Source organism: Botryllus schlosseri, chromosome 9 (assembly GCF_051294905.1).
Source record: "Botryllus schlosseri isolate E-star chromosome 9, Bs_hap1, whole genome shotgun sequence".
NCBI lineage: Eukaryota > Metazoa > Chordata > Ascidiacea > Stolidobranchia > Styelidae > Botryllus > Botryllus schlosseri.
In genome coordinates, this window is record NC_137244.1 from 17,744,592 (window position 1) to 17,762,503 (window position 17,912).

General features: G+C 43.6%; 2 protein-coding genes and 1 long non-coding RNA gene across 3 annotated transcripts; 1 reads left to right on the plus strand and 2 right to left on the minus strand.

Annotated features, from left to right (window-relative positions):
* Positions 1–5,477: 5,477 nt before the first annotated feature.
* Positions 5,478–6,263, minus strand: LOC145446709 (uncharacterized). Its single transcript, XM_080325057.1, has one exon. It carries the CDS (start codon positions 6,261–6,263, stop codon positions 5,478–5,480), a length of 786 nt encoding a protein of 261 aa, XP_080181183.1.
* Positions 6,264–6,746: 483 nt separating this feature from the next.
* On the plus strand, positions 6,747–9,510 carry LOC145446094 (uncharacterized). Its single transcript, XM_080324280.1, has 2 exons — positions 6,747–7,579; positions 7,956–9,510. The coding sequence occupies exons 1-2, from the start codon at positions 6,876–6,878 to the stop codon at positions 9,307–9,309; spliced, it is 2,058 nt and encodes a 685-aa protein (XP_080180406.1). The 5' UTR covers positions 6,747–6,875; the 3' UTR covers positions 9,310–9,510.
* Positions 9,511–12,852: 3,342 nt separating this feature from the next.
* On the minus strand, positions 12,853–15,398 carry LOC145447411 (uncharacterized). Its single transcript, XR_013917556.1, has 2 exons — positions 13,323–15,398; positions 12,853–13,258 (listed from the first exon to the last, which is right to left on the minus strand). It is a non-coding gene; the product is annotated as an uncharacterized LOC145447411 (long non-coding RNA).
* Between the last annotated feature and the right edge of the window lie 2,514 nt (positions 15,399–17,912).

Here is a 17,912-nt window from a genome sequence, read left to right on the forward strand (position 1 = left end):
CATGCGCGTGTCGGCCACACAAATTTAATCACACATTTTTCCAATATTGAGCAGCAATAATCAGTAGATTATACTCTTTTTGTTGTTTTCTTTGTTGTTGTTAGCATATATGCATAATTGACTAGCAGTAAATCGTACTTTGAGTAGCCCAAGTGTTAAATAACCAGTGACCAGTGACCACTTTTGTGGCCTTTAAAGCTCTCCTTACCCTTCAATGTCTTGACGCAGTGTTGGGCCACCACGTTGAAATGTAGCCTATAGTTCACATGTCGACTTGGGAGTTTCGATAGTAACACAGAAGGCATGCTAACTTGAATTCTTGACTCGGATATTCAGACAAACGGAACAACGACGCCAAACAATTTGAATATGTAAAAACCAATAACACATTCAAAATTCATAACAATGCAGCTTAAGTGGGAAGCTAACCGTGTAGCGGTACCTGTGTAGACGGGTTCGCGCAAGATGATCCATAAGATCGTCATGTCAAGTCGAAACCCACATGTGTCATTATAAGATAATACATACTCGCGTAAATGTTTAAATTATTATCCATAGGTAGTGATGGTATAAAAAATAGAGTTTGATACCGAATCGCTTGACACCCATATGAATATTGCAAGTTTCCTTATATGACGCGAACGGGACTTGTATGAAACATATTGCTATGATTAATATAGCATGAATAGTGTTGGCTTCGTATATATATATATATGTTCGTGTGTGTTTCCCGTGCTCCACCGTTTTAATTCCAGAGCTTTACGCGAAAAGGGTAAGTCATAGCGACCATATGATCTAATATTTGTCATTCATTTGCACCACATGCGCTATCACCACTATACGCAGCTTTAATTTTAAGTGAAGTACAGTTAAATATGAAAATGCAATACTGTTACAGCAAGTCATTCAGCTTTGAATGAAATGCAATTAACTGTTCTATTGAGCACGAGGGGACATGAGCCCACATAATTCCATGGTCTATATGTCCTTCTCCAATGGATTATTTTTTTCTGGTGCGGCTGTATATATTCTTGTCCAACTTATTTTATCCTGTTATGACCCGACTGCATGGTTAACGCGAGATTTTTCTTAAAAATTGTCACGCTAACATATGGCGGACCCGCGTATATTTTTAATACTTTTCGCATTAACCTTTCTTGAAATGGATAGCATACTGCCAAGCTGGGTTTTTGTTTGTTAGTTTGTTTGTTTTATTCACGACATTGGCGCTTATCGCTCATAAGGTTATTTGCGCCCAACACGGTAATTGCATTAACACAATATCTTTTGCGGTCTTGCCTCCTTTTTCTGGTCTTTAGCTGCCATCTTTCAAGAGTTCGACTCTCTTGTCCTCTGGGCTTTCCAAGGCGCTGTATTTACAGCGGGATCGGCGATGAGGAGCCCAGATAAACCTCCGACACATAGAAACATGGCAGAGCCGAGACTCGATAGTAAGCATTGGTGTCGTGACTGCAGTGTTAAACCAACTGTGGATTTTTGTCTGTGTCACCAACTGCGCCACTCGCTTCCCCTGCCAAGTTGGGTGATTACTCCACAACGCATATCACGACGCAAATTATCAACAGAATCCTTCGCTGCTTCCATCAAGTGACTCACATTGATGCAGTATCACGTTTTCGTACATATTTGCATATTCGCCTGTCATAAAGCAGGAGAGCTTCTGACATATACTATATTATGAGGTGACAGGCGATTTGATGATGAGCGAACTTAGGCCGACAACAGTTCGATAGGAACATGCTTTTGACGAGGAAAATGTGACAATGATGTCGATAATTCAGTGAATGGAAATACTTTAATCCATTAATTAACAGTAGCCTTTTATTCTTTCAGTTGCAAATTTATAACGATTCTGTGTATAAAAGTTAGGTTATATGCGTCACATCATTTACGGGCACATTTCGATGCTTTATTGATTTTATTGAACAGATTGGTTAATTTTTAGCGATCAGAATTACTAAACCTGAGTCGGGGCCTACGATATCTGAGCTGATTCATTATGTTGTAGGAACTCGTTTCCTACTGAGTAGTTAACTAACTACGTAACTCTCATTTCGATACTGAGAACGCCAGACAAGTACAGTTACACTCAATCTGTAATCACAACAACAATAAATTGAACATGCTCTCTGACTGGCACCTTTTGAGCGTGCAAGTCAGAGCGGTACGAATGTATCAGAATGTTAATATTCGAACGGTAACGCGTCAGGAATAAGCGTAATACATTTGTGAGTCACGATCGCTTGGATATAGTTTGTAGGTGTATTATGTGCAGCTACACCACCCTCCACCAGATCGTGACTAGCCTTTTCATGCTCGGAATCGAGGGGGCACGTTAATCATTCTTCCGAAGCGAGTCTTCATCTGCTTGTTGCGCGTATACGTCGTGTCATCCTGTTCACGTTGGGAGCTTTCGGGTGATCGTTGCTCATGATCTGGAGATGGTATGGAACGATCACGCAAGGGCGGTCTACCTCTTGTAGGTGGTTGCGCCGCCACGAATGGATGCTCTTTGTCAATGTAGGCTGGCTTGAGTCTGTCCGCCGAAACAAGTTCTTCGCGCAAGCCAATCCTCAGTCTGAAGACCTTCTCTCCTGGGGAGATTACCTCGTATGGTCCGTCATACGGTCTTGTCAGCGGGTGCCCATGTGCGCCTCTTCGCACGAAAACGAATTTACTGTTTGATAAGTCCGAAGTCACATGAGCTGATGTGTTTCCATGAGACGAGGTAGGGGTTGGGCGCAAACTTCCGGCAGTTTCTCGGAGGCGGTTAAGCAGTGGATTGTAGTTTGTAACGGTCTCAGGCGTGGCCATGAAATCTGCTGGCACTGCTATTGTCTCACCGTACACAAGCTCCGCCGAAGTCGACCCTAGGTCCGCTTTTGGCGTGGTTCGAAGTCCAAGTAAAACCCACGGTAGCTCGTCTACCCAGCCTGGATGCGTGCATCGAGCACGCAAGGCAGCCTTCATAGAACGGTGGAAGCGTTCCACCAGTCCGTTGGCTTGGGGATGGTACGAAGTGGTCCTGTGAAGTTTGGTGCCAAGAAGTTCACAAACTGCGTCCCATAGTCTGGAAGTGAACTGAGGCCCTCGGTCAGATGACATATCTGCCGGAACGCCAAATCTGGCCACCCAATTATACAGCAGTGCGCGGGCACATCCGGCGGCGGAAATGTCGGAAATCGGTATGGCTTCGGGCCACCTGGTGAACCTATCGACAATTGTAAGGAGATACGTGTATCCCCGCGAGTGAGGCAAGGGGCCTACGAGGTCGATGTTCAGATGACTGAAACGCCTTTCCGGAACACGAAACGTTTCAAGAGCAGTTTTCGTGTGTTGGGTGACCTTCGACTGTTGGCAGGCGATGCAAGACCTGCTCCACTGGTTCACGTCTTTTGCAAGACCCTTCCACACATACTTGGCGCTTACCAAATTCTTGGTGGTCCTAATGCCCGGATGGGACAAGGTGTGTACAGCGTCGAAAACCCGTCGTCGCCACGATGGTGGAACCACCGGCCTCGGTGTCCCAGTGCTGACGTCACAAAGCAAGGTGGACCGCCCACCGTCAAATGGAATCCTCTGTAACTCAAGGCTGGTATCGCGTAGATCAAGGTCCGTTTGTTCTCGTGCCATCACTTGGAAATCAAGGCCGTCGTCGATAGCGTTGACGGTGGCACGCGACAGTGTGTCCGCTACCGAGTTGCTTTTCCCAGAAACGTGCCGTATATCAGTCGTGTACTCACTGATTGCGGCCAATTGTCTGGATTGCCTGGCCGACCACGGTACAGATTTCTTCACCATAGCAAAAGTCAACGGTTTATGGTCGGTGTAGACGGTGAAGTGACGTCCTTCCAGAAAGTAGCGGAATTTTCTGATGCTCAGATGAATCGCCAGCAGTTCCCTATCAAAAGCACTGTACTTTCTTTCAGCATTATTCAGTTGACGGCTGAAGAAGGCTAACGGCTTCCAAACACTCCCCAACTTCTGTTGGAGGACGCCTCCAACAGCCACATCCGACGCGTCTACTGTTAAGGCGGTTGGCGCGTCCGTTTTAGGATGCACCAAGAGCGTGGCCTTGGCTAAAGCAGCCTTAGTAGCGTTGAAAGCCGTGGTCATGTCTGTTGACCACTGGACAGTTTGAGTCTTGGATTTACGACCTGCGGTTGCTCTGTATAGAGGCTGCATAATTTCCGCAGCACTCGGTAGAAATCTGTGGTAAAAGTTCACCATTCCATTGAATTCCATAAGTTGCTTGACCGTCCGAGGCGCAGGAAAATTGCGGATTACCTCCACCTTCTCAGGAAGAGGCTTGATGCCGCTGGCTGAAACTCGATGGCCGAGGAAATCGAGCGTGGACCGGCCAAATTGACATTTGGTGGGGTTTATCACAAGCCCGTGTTCACGAAAACGGGAGAATAATGTCCGTAAGTCTGCTAAGTGCTGTTCTTGGTCTTGGCTCGCAATTAAGACGTCGTCAAGATAAACAAACACGTTTTGAAGCCCTTGACAGACAGAATCCATCAAGCGTTGGAATGTTTGTGCCGCGTTTTTCAAACCGAACGGCATTCGTAGAAATTCAAAGAGTCCGAAAGGCGTGGTGATTGCAGTCTTCGCCACGTCCTGTGGCCTGACGGGGATTTGAAAATATCCCTTCACAAGGTCGACTTTTGAAAACACCGATTTTCCATCCAAGTTGTGTGAGAAATCTTGAATGTTAGGGACCGGGTAACGATCCGGTGTCGTGGCATCGTTCAAGCGCCTGTAATCGCCGCAGGGGCGGCTTTCTCCATTGGCTTTTGGAACTACATGCAGAGGAGACGCCCACTGGCTGCTGGACCTGCGTATAATCCCCAGTCTTTCCATGTTGTCAAACTCATCTTTCGCGGCTTTGAGACGGTCAGGGCGCAATCTGCGTGGGCGCGAAAAGACGGGTTGGCCGGTCGTTACGATGTGGTGTTCCACACCGTGTTTCGGCTGTTGTAGTTCAAAAGACGGTTTGGTAATCTCGCTGAATTCATCGAGAAGCTTCGAGTATACCGTATGTGGATGCTTTTCGACTACATGGAGTTGCATGTGACGAGACCATGACAGGTGGCCTACGACAGCTGTACGGCATGTAGAAGCTTCAAGGAGCCGTCGCCCACCTATGTCAACTAGGAGGCTATGCCGCAAAAGGAAATCTGCTCCGAGAATGGGACGAGAAACGTCCGCGAGGACAAACCGGCACTCGTACGTTTTGGTACCGATGTGCAGTATTTCCGTTCTGTATCCATAAGTCTTGATCTCTGAGCCATTTGCTGCTACCAGAAGGGGACCGGTATTGCGAGAGAGGCGATCAGAGCGTAGAGCGGGAAGGATGCTAACCTGGGCTCCTGTGTCTACCAGGAACCCGCGGCCGGATTTGGCATCGTTAATGATCAAGAGGCAGCTACGAATTCCACCAACCGCGTCAGCCTCTAACCGCGATCGGCGTCGTCGTTTCCCTGTCGGGTCTTTCTGCGACGGGCGTAGCGCACCGTGTGCGGTGCCGAAGATTCACTTTTCTGCTTAGACACCAACTGGGCAAATGTGCACCCTTGTTTGCAGTTCGTAGCCTTCATACCGAAAGTTTTGTGGTAGTGACAAATGAAAACTCCGGTTGCGCTGTCTACTTCTGCCTGTGGGGCGATATCCTGCGCGTCATGGCGTAGGGCGCTCACGTTGACTGTCTGAGTTGCGAAAAACACTCTATCCGCAACTTCGGCCAGTTTTTCAACATCTGTTTCTGCGGATGTGGCCAGCGCTGTTCGCACTGCAGCAGGTAGCTGGGCCAACCAGAACGCTCGCAGTAATGTCTCTTGACTGCCACCTAGCGCACGCATGTGTCTCAACAAACCAGACGGCTTTCTGTCTCCTAAGCCGGCTATGTTAAGAAGTTCAGAGTCCTTAACTTCTTGTGGCTTGCCATATACTTTGATTAGCGCGCTTTTGATAGCAGGGTACTTTTCTGTTGCTGGCGGTTCAGTAAGCAGAGAGGAAATTTCGCTAGCAGTGGCGTTATCCAACACCGAAACCACATGGTTAAATTTCGTATCATCTCGAGTGATGCTTGCAGCCTCGAACTGAGCTTCAGCTCTAGCGAACCACAAAGTAGGGTTGTCAGTCCAGAGTGACGGAAGTTTAACGCTTACCGCATTAGATGACGAAGGGATGACGAGTTTCTTCAGTGCGTCGGTCAATCCTTGCATAGCGGCGGTATCCATGTTGGAAAGCGTCCGTATAATCCTGGCTGTGCACAATACTTGCGGTCTTCTGGAGTCTTCCAGGTAGTTCGGGGTCACCAATGTAGGAACTCGTTTCCTACTGAGTAGTTAACTAACTACGTAACTCTCATTTCGATACTGAGAACGCCAGACAAGTACAGTTACACTCAATCTGTAATCACAACAACAATAAATTGAACATGCTCTCTGACTGGCACCTTTTGAGCGTGCAAGTCAGAGCGGTACGAATGTATCAGAATGTTAATATTCGAACGGTAACGCGTCAGGAATAAGCGTAATACATTTGTGAGTCACGATCGCTTGGATATAGTTTGTAGGTGTATTATGTGCAGCTACAATGTCTTATATATGATATTATTCAATTGAAATTAATATACTATCCCATTGTATATTGAAGTTCTGCATACCTCCAAGAAACTCTTCAAATGTGATATTATGCAATATGTAATAGGTGAAATCTTCCTCCGGATAAGTTACGACGATTATTTTAATTAATGATTATAATTGACTTTTTCTTCTTATTACAGCACAAAATTCGAAACGTTTTACTTTTTAAATTCGAAATCCAAGTGAACGGATCTTTTGCTTACAATGAGTCGAATATATTTGATGTCATACTCCCACAATATCAAGGTATTAGTGTGGTTGTTGATGATGCTCGCGATGCAATGTGACGCGACGACGAATAACAGAACGTCAAATATTACCAACGTCGTACCACAGAAGTTCAACAACCCGAAACTGTTGGAGTGTGACAGCTCCTCGGCATACTTATCTGCTAACAGGAATATATGCTGCGATATGTACTACGAAGATTTTGCTCGTGCGTGGTACGGCGGTGGGTATTACCTCACGACTTATCTCACAACATTAAAGAATTGGAAATGCGATCAATATAATTCTGAGTGTGGAAATCCAGTCTATGATTTCACACCCTTCACCAAACTGGTGTACCAGAGCTTCTGTGACCGGAACCGGCTATTCGACAGTTGCGTTGAAACTCTGAACCATTATGTACCAAGACATATTCCGTATGTGAATAGCGCACAGCCGACACGGGATGAAGAGCTGTGGAGAAACTTAGCTGCATCATTGATGCCGCGCGACATGAGTATTGAAACCTTGAACGAACCATGTGTTCAAATCGCATTATTCGATCGACCGTCCGGAGGCGTTGGTAGATTTCACGAAATGTGTGAACCGTTCACTTTGTTCAGTGATATCACGTGGGTTGGTTACGACATGGACACAGCTATGGATAGGGACATATCACCGTGGACCACTTCTTCGATCAGGTAAGAGTCTACCGTATCATCATTATTACATGCCGGTGTATTCTGAGAGTGGAAGTCGCGACTTGCAGCTCCCATCATTATTTGTGCATACGCTATTGGGCGTCCTATTTCTGTTACTGTACAGTGTTTAATTAAGACGGACAAGCCATGAAAATAATGTGGCAAGTGATGGCAGGTGCGGAGTCGATGTCAGTTAGTGGTCCGGCATAGTTTCGCGCGCTGACTCGGGTATCACACATAATAAACGCACTTAAGAAGCGAGAAGTAGGTATTCGGTGGATCATATTCGGTTATACTCTTTGTGGCCAGCGCGATGGTTATGGTTCTGTGCTTACATTGTAGAAAATTGCAATGGCAATATTTTTTTTCATTTCAGGATCAAGTCAAGTCTGGTAATATGTTTCCTTGTTACGGCGGTCCTATCCATTGCTGTGATAGCGGCGAACATTATCGTGCTCGCAGTTTACACGACGACTGCAAAGCTGCGAAACAGTCAAGCAATATACAAAATCAACGTGGCTTCTAGCGACTTGATGAGTGGATTGATTGTCATACCGGGCACAATCATATTCGGCTATTTCAAATTTTGCGTGCCGCGCAAAATGGGAGAAATAATGTCGGTATCATCGGATATAACTTATAGACTACCTGGTGGGGGTACGAGATCGATCATTCCTACTGCTTATATCAATGCTTTGGGCTTTTTCACAACGCTCACTTTCACAACTTCGTTGTATACGCTATTGATAGCGACTTGCGACAGATTATGGGCTATTTTCAGACCGCTTAGTTATAACAAATCCAACGCCAAGACGCACTCAAAGATCGCTTGCTGTGTCATATGGATAGTGGCTCTTTTTATTTCTACGATACCATTCATGATAAAGACTTTAATGTATAAACTTACGGCCGGGCTCCTGGTAACATCTGTTGGTGATACCGCTAGCATTATGTTGTCGGTGGCGTTTGGCCTTCCTTTGATCCTAATATGCGTGACAAACATCATGATATTCCGCTCAGCAAAAAAACATGCCAAAGTTCGAAAGAAACTCAGAACTCCAACGAAAAAGGGTAGAAATGTCGATGATATGGAAAGACGGTTAAGTAAGGTCTTGGGATTAATGGTGGGTGTTTTCGTAGCCTGCGTGCTACCAACGTTTGCCATCGTATTTGCCGGGGCTGCATTCGACAACATTGTTTTCCCTTTGCCGGAGCAGTTAGATTTACTGTCCATTAAACTCTACCATTCCCTCGGATATTGCTTCGTCATCATTTTGCTAAGTAACAGCTTGTGGAATTGTCTGATATACAGCGTAAGGGGGACGGAGTTTCGAAAGGCCGTTAGCTCTCTGCGGGCTATAAGAATAGCCGGATCGACGGTAGATTCGGCCATTTCCACAATGAGACGGTTGAGTGCAGTGACCGTGGTATATTATCGACGGAAAAGTAGCGCAGGCACTACTGATACAAACTCATCGTCTGGCAACGCGACTCGTGTGACCATGCATTCCGAAAACTCCATTCCCAGTCAACATATTGGCACGGACGCAACGCCGAGTAAAGAGTATTACCCGATCAGTATTCACTTGGCAACTATATCCCAATCTGCCACTGACACTCACCAGGCTGCCGATAAAGAAATATCGCTATCTACCTTTGATTCATATGCTATCGATGCTGGAGCAGACAGGCTGTACTTGTCGGTGATGGAAAATATAGAAGAAACATAGCTAAGGTTATATTTGGTTTTTGTAATTTTACTTTGTGTTTCTTGCTGATTTTTAACTGACCAACGATACACACTGCCGATGTGTTTCATATCACCGTGTCACGTATTCTTATAATGCAACGATAAATATATATTTACAACATTTTCACCGTTTGTTCATAACTAACTTTTTAACGAATGTTTGATGCATGCACTGATAAAGTTTTGAATCTGTACCGGTCTCTCTACGGCAAGGATACTCCGCAACTTTTAGAAAATGTCCAAAGACGAAATTCCGATACAAATCTTCAAATATTTTAATGTCATAGAAATGTTTTACGGTACAACTATAAACAGAATCCGGTACAGCGGTATTAGCAAAAGTAACAAGCCGACAAGCGGAATGTATTTATTGTTCCGTTATATAAATCAGCGAAAATAGGCTTGGTTTTGTTGAAAAACCAAGTAAATACTGAGACATATAAGCCTCGAAGCCAACATTGAAAAAGCCTGAATTCGGGCCGAGAGTTGAGTAGCCCTGCTCTACGGCTTGATATCCGTTTCTAAACTTGATAACATCAGCTTAATTCACAAACAGCAGAGTAATACAGCGAGACCTGTTCAACAGCGAGACCTGTTCAAAACCGAGTCACGAATTCGTACTAACCAGCGGCAGTCACTCAAGGAATCCTCGAGTATCAAAACGAAGAACCGTATCAACTCGAGCCTAAACCGAAAAAAACCCATCCCATATCACAAATGATTCACCAGCTAACACTGGACCGTACATTACATACAACATCTTAACAATCTTCTCAAGTAATACGAAAATCATCAAATTCAACATGCATACTACAAATTATATATTCAAATCATGTGTGACGACACAATGTATGTAAAGTTGAATATTTTTGATAACACAAAATAATATGGTGATGAAAGATGAGTCATATTATACATCGTTCTGCCCGCACTAGCTACACCAATATAGCGACTCCCGACGTGCCGTTGATCACAGGTATATGTGTATACTGTATAGTCATAACCGGTCTCGTCAGAATATTTCGACAATTTCTAGAAAGCTACACGGCCTCAGCCAAAAATAGAAATACTGTAGTTTGTTGAGACCATGTATGGTCTAGATCAGGGGTGGGCAAACTTTTGAGCTCGCGGGCCGCATTCAACATATGAATCCATTCGCGGGCCGCATTATATAAAATTGGGATTGTAAACCAAAACGCAATATTGGTATTTGATTATATAGTGAGGACATGGAGATAATATATATGCTCACTTAAAACAAACCGAACATTGCTTTGATGACATCGTACACGTGTCAGAAACAGTGGCGAGATTTTATAGGCTGGTCAACCTCATTAACCAATGTGTCAAAAGTATAGAGAGGAAAGTCGGCTGTCCCGATTCTTAGAACAGGATTGAAATTTGAATCTGTGAGAAGCGATCTGTTCATAGATTTACCAATTCCACTTTTAGTTCAGTTCCAGGACACACAATAATGGCAGCATCATAACCATGTTAGCTTCAAAAATTTCGCGCCTCATATTTTCGTCATATCACAAAATGCAACCAGAATGCTAGCAATCCCAACGGACAGATTGATGACATAGAGGGTTATGACTGTTATTCAGAGAATTCAGCAATATGAAGTTTGGAGTATACACTGAGCAATAACCATGAATTTGAGGTTAATCGCGCGGGGTGCGAAAAAATTTTCCATTTACCGCAGCTTCGCGCCCCCTTCATATGCTATCACGCCCTCAAGGGGGGCGCGCCGCCAGTTTGAGAACCACTGCCCTACGCATACAGAGAACGCTTCTATCTAAGACACGCGCGAATCGTTTTTATAAGCACATCACCAAATTAATTAATACTGGAGTGGCAAATCTGAAATCACATTCTCGTTTAGGATATCTGTGATGTTTAGCAGTTGAAACCTTTCAATCTGCGTGGGCCTTGAAATCGGGATGTCGCGTCAGAAATTAAACATGAAAAATAATATTGGAAGTATTTACCATAGAACAGTGGTTCTCAAAATTTTTAGGACACGTCCCCCTATGATGGTGAAATATTTCGCGCCCCCCTTATCGTCATATCACAAAACGCGACCAGGATGCTAGCAAACCTAACGGATAGTTTGATGGCATGGAAGGTTACGGCTGCGGATGGGAGATTTTTAAATATGAAATTCAGACTAAATACAGAGCAATAGTTATGAATTTGAGGTAAATTGCGCGAAGCGCAAAAAAAATTCCAGTTTATCTCAGCTTCGCCCCCCTCTTCAGATGCTTTCACGCCCCCAAGACCACCCCCCACCCCCGTTTGAGGACCACTGCCTTGGAATTATCCTGGTTAAATGTACAAAGAAAAAGTTCAATCAAGTTCCTGGGTTAATTCGATTTTTAGTACGCATTTCATCAATATTTTTAATAAGTTTCTTTAGACTCTCGCGGGCCGCACATAACGGTGTTGCGGGCCGCATGCGGCCCGCGGGCCGTAGTTTGCCCACCCCTGGTCTAGATCAAAGAATGTAGTAGGACAAGAAGTGCGAGGTCATTGTGTCGTCATTTGATTGTTACGTAGGGCGTCCGCCATTTTGGTCCTGAAGCTGCAGCGATCTATCGTTGATTTGCCTATAGAGTATAGACGCTCTCGTCGGTTCTCCTAAAATTGACTTTTTGAATGATTTCCACCAGTTTATTCGTAAAGTCCCAGTATAAATGTTCAATTTATAACCTTACTAAGTATTTGAAACGAACACTAAGCCGAGAATATACATAATTCAAAAAGTATGGATGTTTATAGGCCTACGCCCTACATGAAGAGGTGGTCGGTAGCCGCGACTATAATGATAGTTATCGCATCAACAGCAACACAGTACGGATGAAGGAACAATAAGTACGAGAAACAACCATCAGCCTACACGTGATATTTAAAAATCCATGTATACAAGTAGCATATATTGCTATACTATATCGCGTCTACTTTGTGAAGCTTGAAGTTCAGTCGGCTGTCTTAGTTGACGTAGGCTACCAAACGAGCGAATTTAATCCGAAGTCGAATTCATCACCTCTGGGACAGCTACATACAGGAACACAATGTAGTTCCTGTCATGAAAGCTAACTTGTCAGATGTCAACATCTTTGCAATCAAATCCAGGACCACATGTACCGGATTCCAGCGGCTAATTAACGTAGCCTAATACCACCAGTTCGCACAGCGCTCGATAAAACGGTATTCATATCTAAAGATCGGTTATAACTATTAAAGATCGAAGACTAAAAATCTCTATACTGTGGTTTTACAAGCTTTCCAGGTGAAAACCTGGTTTTCGTTGATGGCATAATTGTGTCGATCGTCGCTCTATTTGTACCCACAGGCCAACTGTCTGTCCTTCCCGTTTCACACCGTCGATCTGATCCTATCGTTAAAAAACTTTCTATCACCTTCTGCATTCTTTTCGTCGTATCAGAGTTTACTTTCAACTACCCTGATTGAAAACGATCATAAATTGTATGCATTCGCCTATAATCACAACATTCGGATATATCATCATCACACTTTATTAAACTTTTTATCGAATCAGGACACCACAAGATTGCGATAGAATATAATGAAAAGACGGGAGGGTGCCGAAACGACTTGGAGTAATCTTTTAATCAGACACCTACCTTGGCCTACCCTACAGCATGTAAATAAGAGTCATGCACATTGGATCTAAGAAAGGATAACATAAGAGGAATAAGCGACAAAAATGAATGCAGCATATGTCGGTAGGCGAGGTCGATGTGACAGGTTATAGGTTAGGTCAGGTAATCAAAGTCGAACACCCTGTCTTGGCGTGTATTTATCCCGCTGGCAATTTATCTTCCATATCCGCCTTCTCTTCATCCGCTGGAAATCGTTACAAAGCATTGCGAGATGCGCAATTTGGTGCAGCACAGAAGTACTTGCTGTACGGTAGTCCCGGAATATTTGAAATAAGAACGTTTAGACAACGAAAGAATATTAACTGACCTTGGTTTCGTCGTGTAATATACAAGCAATCCAGCATAATTCCATAAATATCACTGTTAACGGCGCCGAAAACTACAGCCGCACGCATATAGCTACAGGTTGTTTGTTATCGTTTTTGAGGACCAAAATGGATGCCGCTGCGCAACAATCGCATGACGCAACAATGACCTCGCACTTCTTGTCCTTCTATATTCTTTAGTCTAGATCACGGGCGGACGACGTTTCCATTCCACCGTATTTTCGCAAAATAAAATATGTTCGATAATAATGAATTCAGTTCACCGTCTTCCGGAACTTGCTTTCACGTCAAGAGACAACATGCTCTCCACATAGTTTTGAAAATCGTACGAAGGAGTGGAGCACATGGTGATGCGATGTCTTTAGGTCGGGAGGCCCAACCTCTTTGCTATTGCAACAGATGGACAGACTTGTTGGACCGGAAGTACATTGGTAGCTATTAACCAGTGGTCCGTTACACTATTCACGGTCACATACCAATGGACGGCTGTAAATAGGCCATTTCAACGAATTCGCAGGATACCCATATTCGAGCCAAAACACACATGTTATAGCTGTCTATAGGGGATTTGCATTTCGGTCTGCCTGGTTGTAAAATGTCTTATAGGCAAGACAATTGCATTAGGGTTGTCCATAATTTGGAAAATCTCAAAAATTATGCGTATCCATGTCTCATTCTATAGATTATTGATAAAAAAAAACTTCAATGAGCCTGTAATAAGCTCACGAGAATGTTGTTGAGATTTGTCTAACTGCGTTTGAAAGTAGCTATTGTAGAGGGGCGTGCCAGCGACCATAGAACTGCGAGAAGACTAGTAATCACGAAATCAGGGCCCTTGATTGGATAATCGGCTATGCATGAAGGATTACGACGGTGGCGGCTTGCTGGTCAGCTGTTCAAGGAGTCTGCTAACGGCAGTGAATCTGTATTCTGCATATTACAGGGCCACCTTTTCAGTTTTCACAGGAACGGAGTGACGCAGCTTCTTCGGGCACAAAAGACTACTGCGACAACTCTTAGCGTCGCCATTAGTGAGCATTGAGCAATCCTGAGCATCACAACCTGTCTTATGTTTGTAGAGGTTTTCTCGTGGTTTTCCAGTAGTGCTGGCGGTGCATCGTGCGATAATTTACAGTCATTGTCCTCTATTGAACATTGTGCGCATCATATTAAGTACAGAGTGAATGCTTATGTTAATTAGGGTTACCATATTTTGGAATCGGGAAAGGAGGACATTTTTTCAAAACTTTCAAACTTAGAATACTGGAGTGAAATCCGGAAAGACTGGTAAATTTTTTCCGACTTTGCGGTTGGTTGACTAAAAAAAGGTCGTCACTTTCGTCCGAACCACGAATTTCCTATTTAGCGTCGTTTATGCCCATTTTCACTCGAATCTATCCACTATCTTAACTCTAAAAGCTGTAAAGGAGGACGAATTCCCAAAAAAGGAGGACATTTTCAAAAACCTGAAAACGGAGGACAAATCCTCCTAAAGGAGGACGTATGGTAACCCTAATGTTATTGAATGCTTGAGTCTTCAGTTCAGAACAGAAAAGCGTGTCTGACATTCGGGACCTTTGTACACGAGTTAGGCGAAAGGGCCACTAGTCAAAGTTTGCGGACGAGGCCATTAAAAAGTGACCATGTATACATTAATATAATTCAAAAACGATTGCCCATATAGGAGACCAGTTCACGACAAAACATAAAAGTAAATTAAAGTTTCCACTGCCGGAAAAACGCCTTAAATCCATTGTGAACAAGGCTCACCACCATACATGCAATTTCTACTAAATGAAGACTAATCCGCCCTCATGATTACCGGACCACGACCTGACCTATCGATCCCGTCTTCCGTAACATGCCACCCCATTTTTGTCGCTTGCTTTTTCTCTACTATTTTCTTTTACTTTTCATTCAGTGTGCATGCCTCCTCTTCCCATCGCCCAGGCCAAGGTGGGTATTTGGTTCCAAAGACTACTCCAAGTCGTTTCGACATCTTCATCTCGTTTTATTGTGTTGCAATTCTTGTGATGTAAACTGATAAGAATTGCTAATAAACTGAACCGAACCATACATTTTCTTTCCGTACTACTGAAGTCGAGGGCAGCATGACCGCAAGTAATAACAGTGCATGTATAACTTTGATGATATATGCAGAACTTTGCAAATTAAGGAAAACCGAACAGAATGGAGAGCTTCTCCATCTGTGATTGTGTTGTTCTATTCTGTCTGAGAGCTAGCCGGTCAAATTGTATATCAGAATAGCATGCTCACGAACGCAGAATGTTCTTAAACTGTCGCAGGTTGTTCAGCACTACTGTAGCAACTAAAACTCGAAAACTTTGCTGGACATTCTGGAATTGGGTAAGTCATTCCACGAAAAGTAACATATATATTTGAATGTACAATGGAATTGAAAATAAGGAATCGAAAGTTGACTATACGACTGACGTGTCATTTCGTATCGCTCATACGTCCGCTCCAAGTCATTTTCGGTTCCGAATCGAGTTAATTCAAGTCATTCGAAATATCTGAATTGGTTTTGACACGTGGTCTGAGTCATGGCTCTAGTCATTCTATCACTGATCATACGAGAGACTGACATAAGCAGGCTTTAACTGGATGGGTTTGTAGTAAAACAATGAGCTCTAGAGGTTCTATCGCGAATCACAAGCATTTAATGGAACGGGTTCGTTGAATCCCTCTGATTTTACTTTATTAATCTCAAAGCGCTTCAGTCAACGTCAGAGCGATTAATAACATTATGTAATATTATGTTATAACATATTTGGGTCAACCTAAATAAATTCTATCCATTGGTCTCTGCCGACCAGAGATATCCATAAGTGATGAGCGGATATTGCTTTCTAATCCGAATCCAACCGACAGATCGAGTCCTGAGAAGCTATCCGTCCGAATCCGAGCAATCTCAACCATATATCCATGCCAATCCGAAAAATATCGTCCAGAATCCGGAAAATCCGGATGGAATACCTCTTGCGAAGAATCCAAATTGTACAGCTGAGCTAATATACATTTATGGTGTAGCCTTTACAGAGGCTACGCGTAGAGTTGTTTGGATCTTTGACAGAGCAACTTTAGAGAGCTGCCAATCTTATCACGAGGGGTACACTGCTCGTTTAAATTGTCTAGCTGACGATTTATTTCTTTTGACTTGACATCAAAAGTCACGTCTGACCTAAGCTAACCAAAAATATCCGAAACAAAGTTACAACCATCCGAAAATATCCGAAACAAAATTTGCATAATATAATCCGAATCCAATCCGACTGTCTCAAAATAAATTGTTCAAAATCCGGTCCGAATCACATTCGAATCCGTCCGATGCTCATCAGTGATATCCATCCTGATCATACAATGAACGTACACAAAACGATTAAAACCTATACTTTTCAACTGTTTGGTATCAAAAAGATTATTTCTTATATGGTTTGACCCAGCGACGCGCACTGAGGTTTTCGGGTGGTGAGGGACTGACCCCTTTAGAGCGAGATTTACAAATATATAAACCCAAAATGTAGCTGATTCAGTTGGGCACTTGTTTCTTACGAGATTAGCACTCTTCACACGCACGCTACGTAAGAAGCTATACTACATATATCCACAATTGTAGGTATAGGTGTGAATGGCAAACACAACAGATATATGTCAGTAAGTGATTGATTTGCTCTGCAATGGGCTACATGTTGGCCGTCGAAACTACACGATTCTTAGAATCTTATTCCAACGACGGTTTGCAAAGTGGATAACGCATTGTATCACTTGCGATTGTCGGATTGTTAGCTAACAGGGAGTTAGGCGAATCCATCTGTGCGCTCTCTTTGTGCGTAACAAATCTGAATCTCACATTCCTTGGCGATTTTGCGGTAGCTCCGGTGCTCCGACATAATGATTAGATGTTCGGAATAGGTACGAAAATAACATTCGATTAATACCAGTTATTATAAATTTTGAGCAGTTTTTCATGAATCGATATCTGCTTTGGTATCGAACTTCTACTGTTACTGCGAGCGTGTTGCTGGCGTGGGTTTCGTATACCGTTCTAAGCTTTTCGGTAAAGTACTAATCCTGACTCTAAATCGGTGGTTTTAACCGGTGTTCCACGAAACACTAGGTGCTCCATGAGCCGGTCTCCCGGGTTCCGTGTAGACAAAACATAAACTCAACTCTTACATATGATTTGTGATGATACGCTCGTCTTGACCAGAACCGGTGGTATGCAATTAAGCGTGATCAGTAGATGGATTGTAACTGTTGTATATTGCACGCTGTATGCCAGAGGTCTCAAACTCAAATGTGCTCGCGGGCCAGTTTTCCAGTTTTGACGACGCCGCGGGCCGCAGCATTTATAGGGGTATTCTATGTCTTTCCAAGTAGGCCTTATTTTGCGGGAATGAATTGTCCTATTGAAAGTGAGTCGATCCAGCAGACTGACAGTGAACACACATCGTCAAAATGTGATTCACCCTTGTATCAATTTAGGCCTGGCACGAATAGAATCATCACATTTATACCTATTTGAATAGAATTGTTGTTGTACTTGATAT

Excerpts from the sequence above, each read along its gene's own strand:
- LOC145446709 (XM_080325057.1), bottom strand. The coding sequence starts at position 6,263 with ATGGATACCGCCGCTATGCAAGGATTGACCGACGCACTGAAGAAACTC.
- LOC145446094 (XM_080324280.1), top strand. The coding sequence starts at position 6,876 with ATGAGTCGAATATATTTGATGTCATACTCCCACAATATCAAGGTATTA. Across the intron at positions 7,580-7,955 it reads TGGACCACTTCTTCGATCAG|GATCAAGTCAAGTCTGGTAA; the intron begins GTAAGAGTCTAC and ends TTTTCATTTCAG.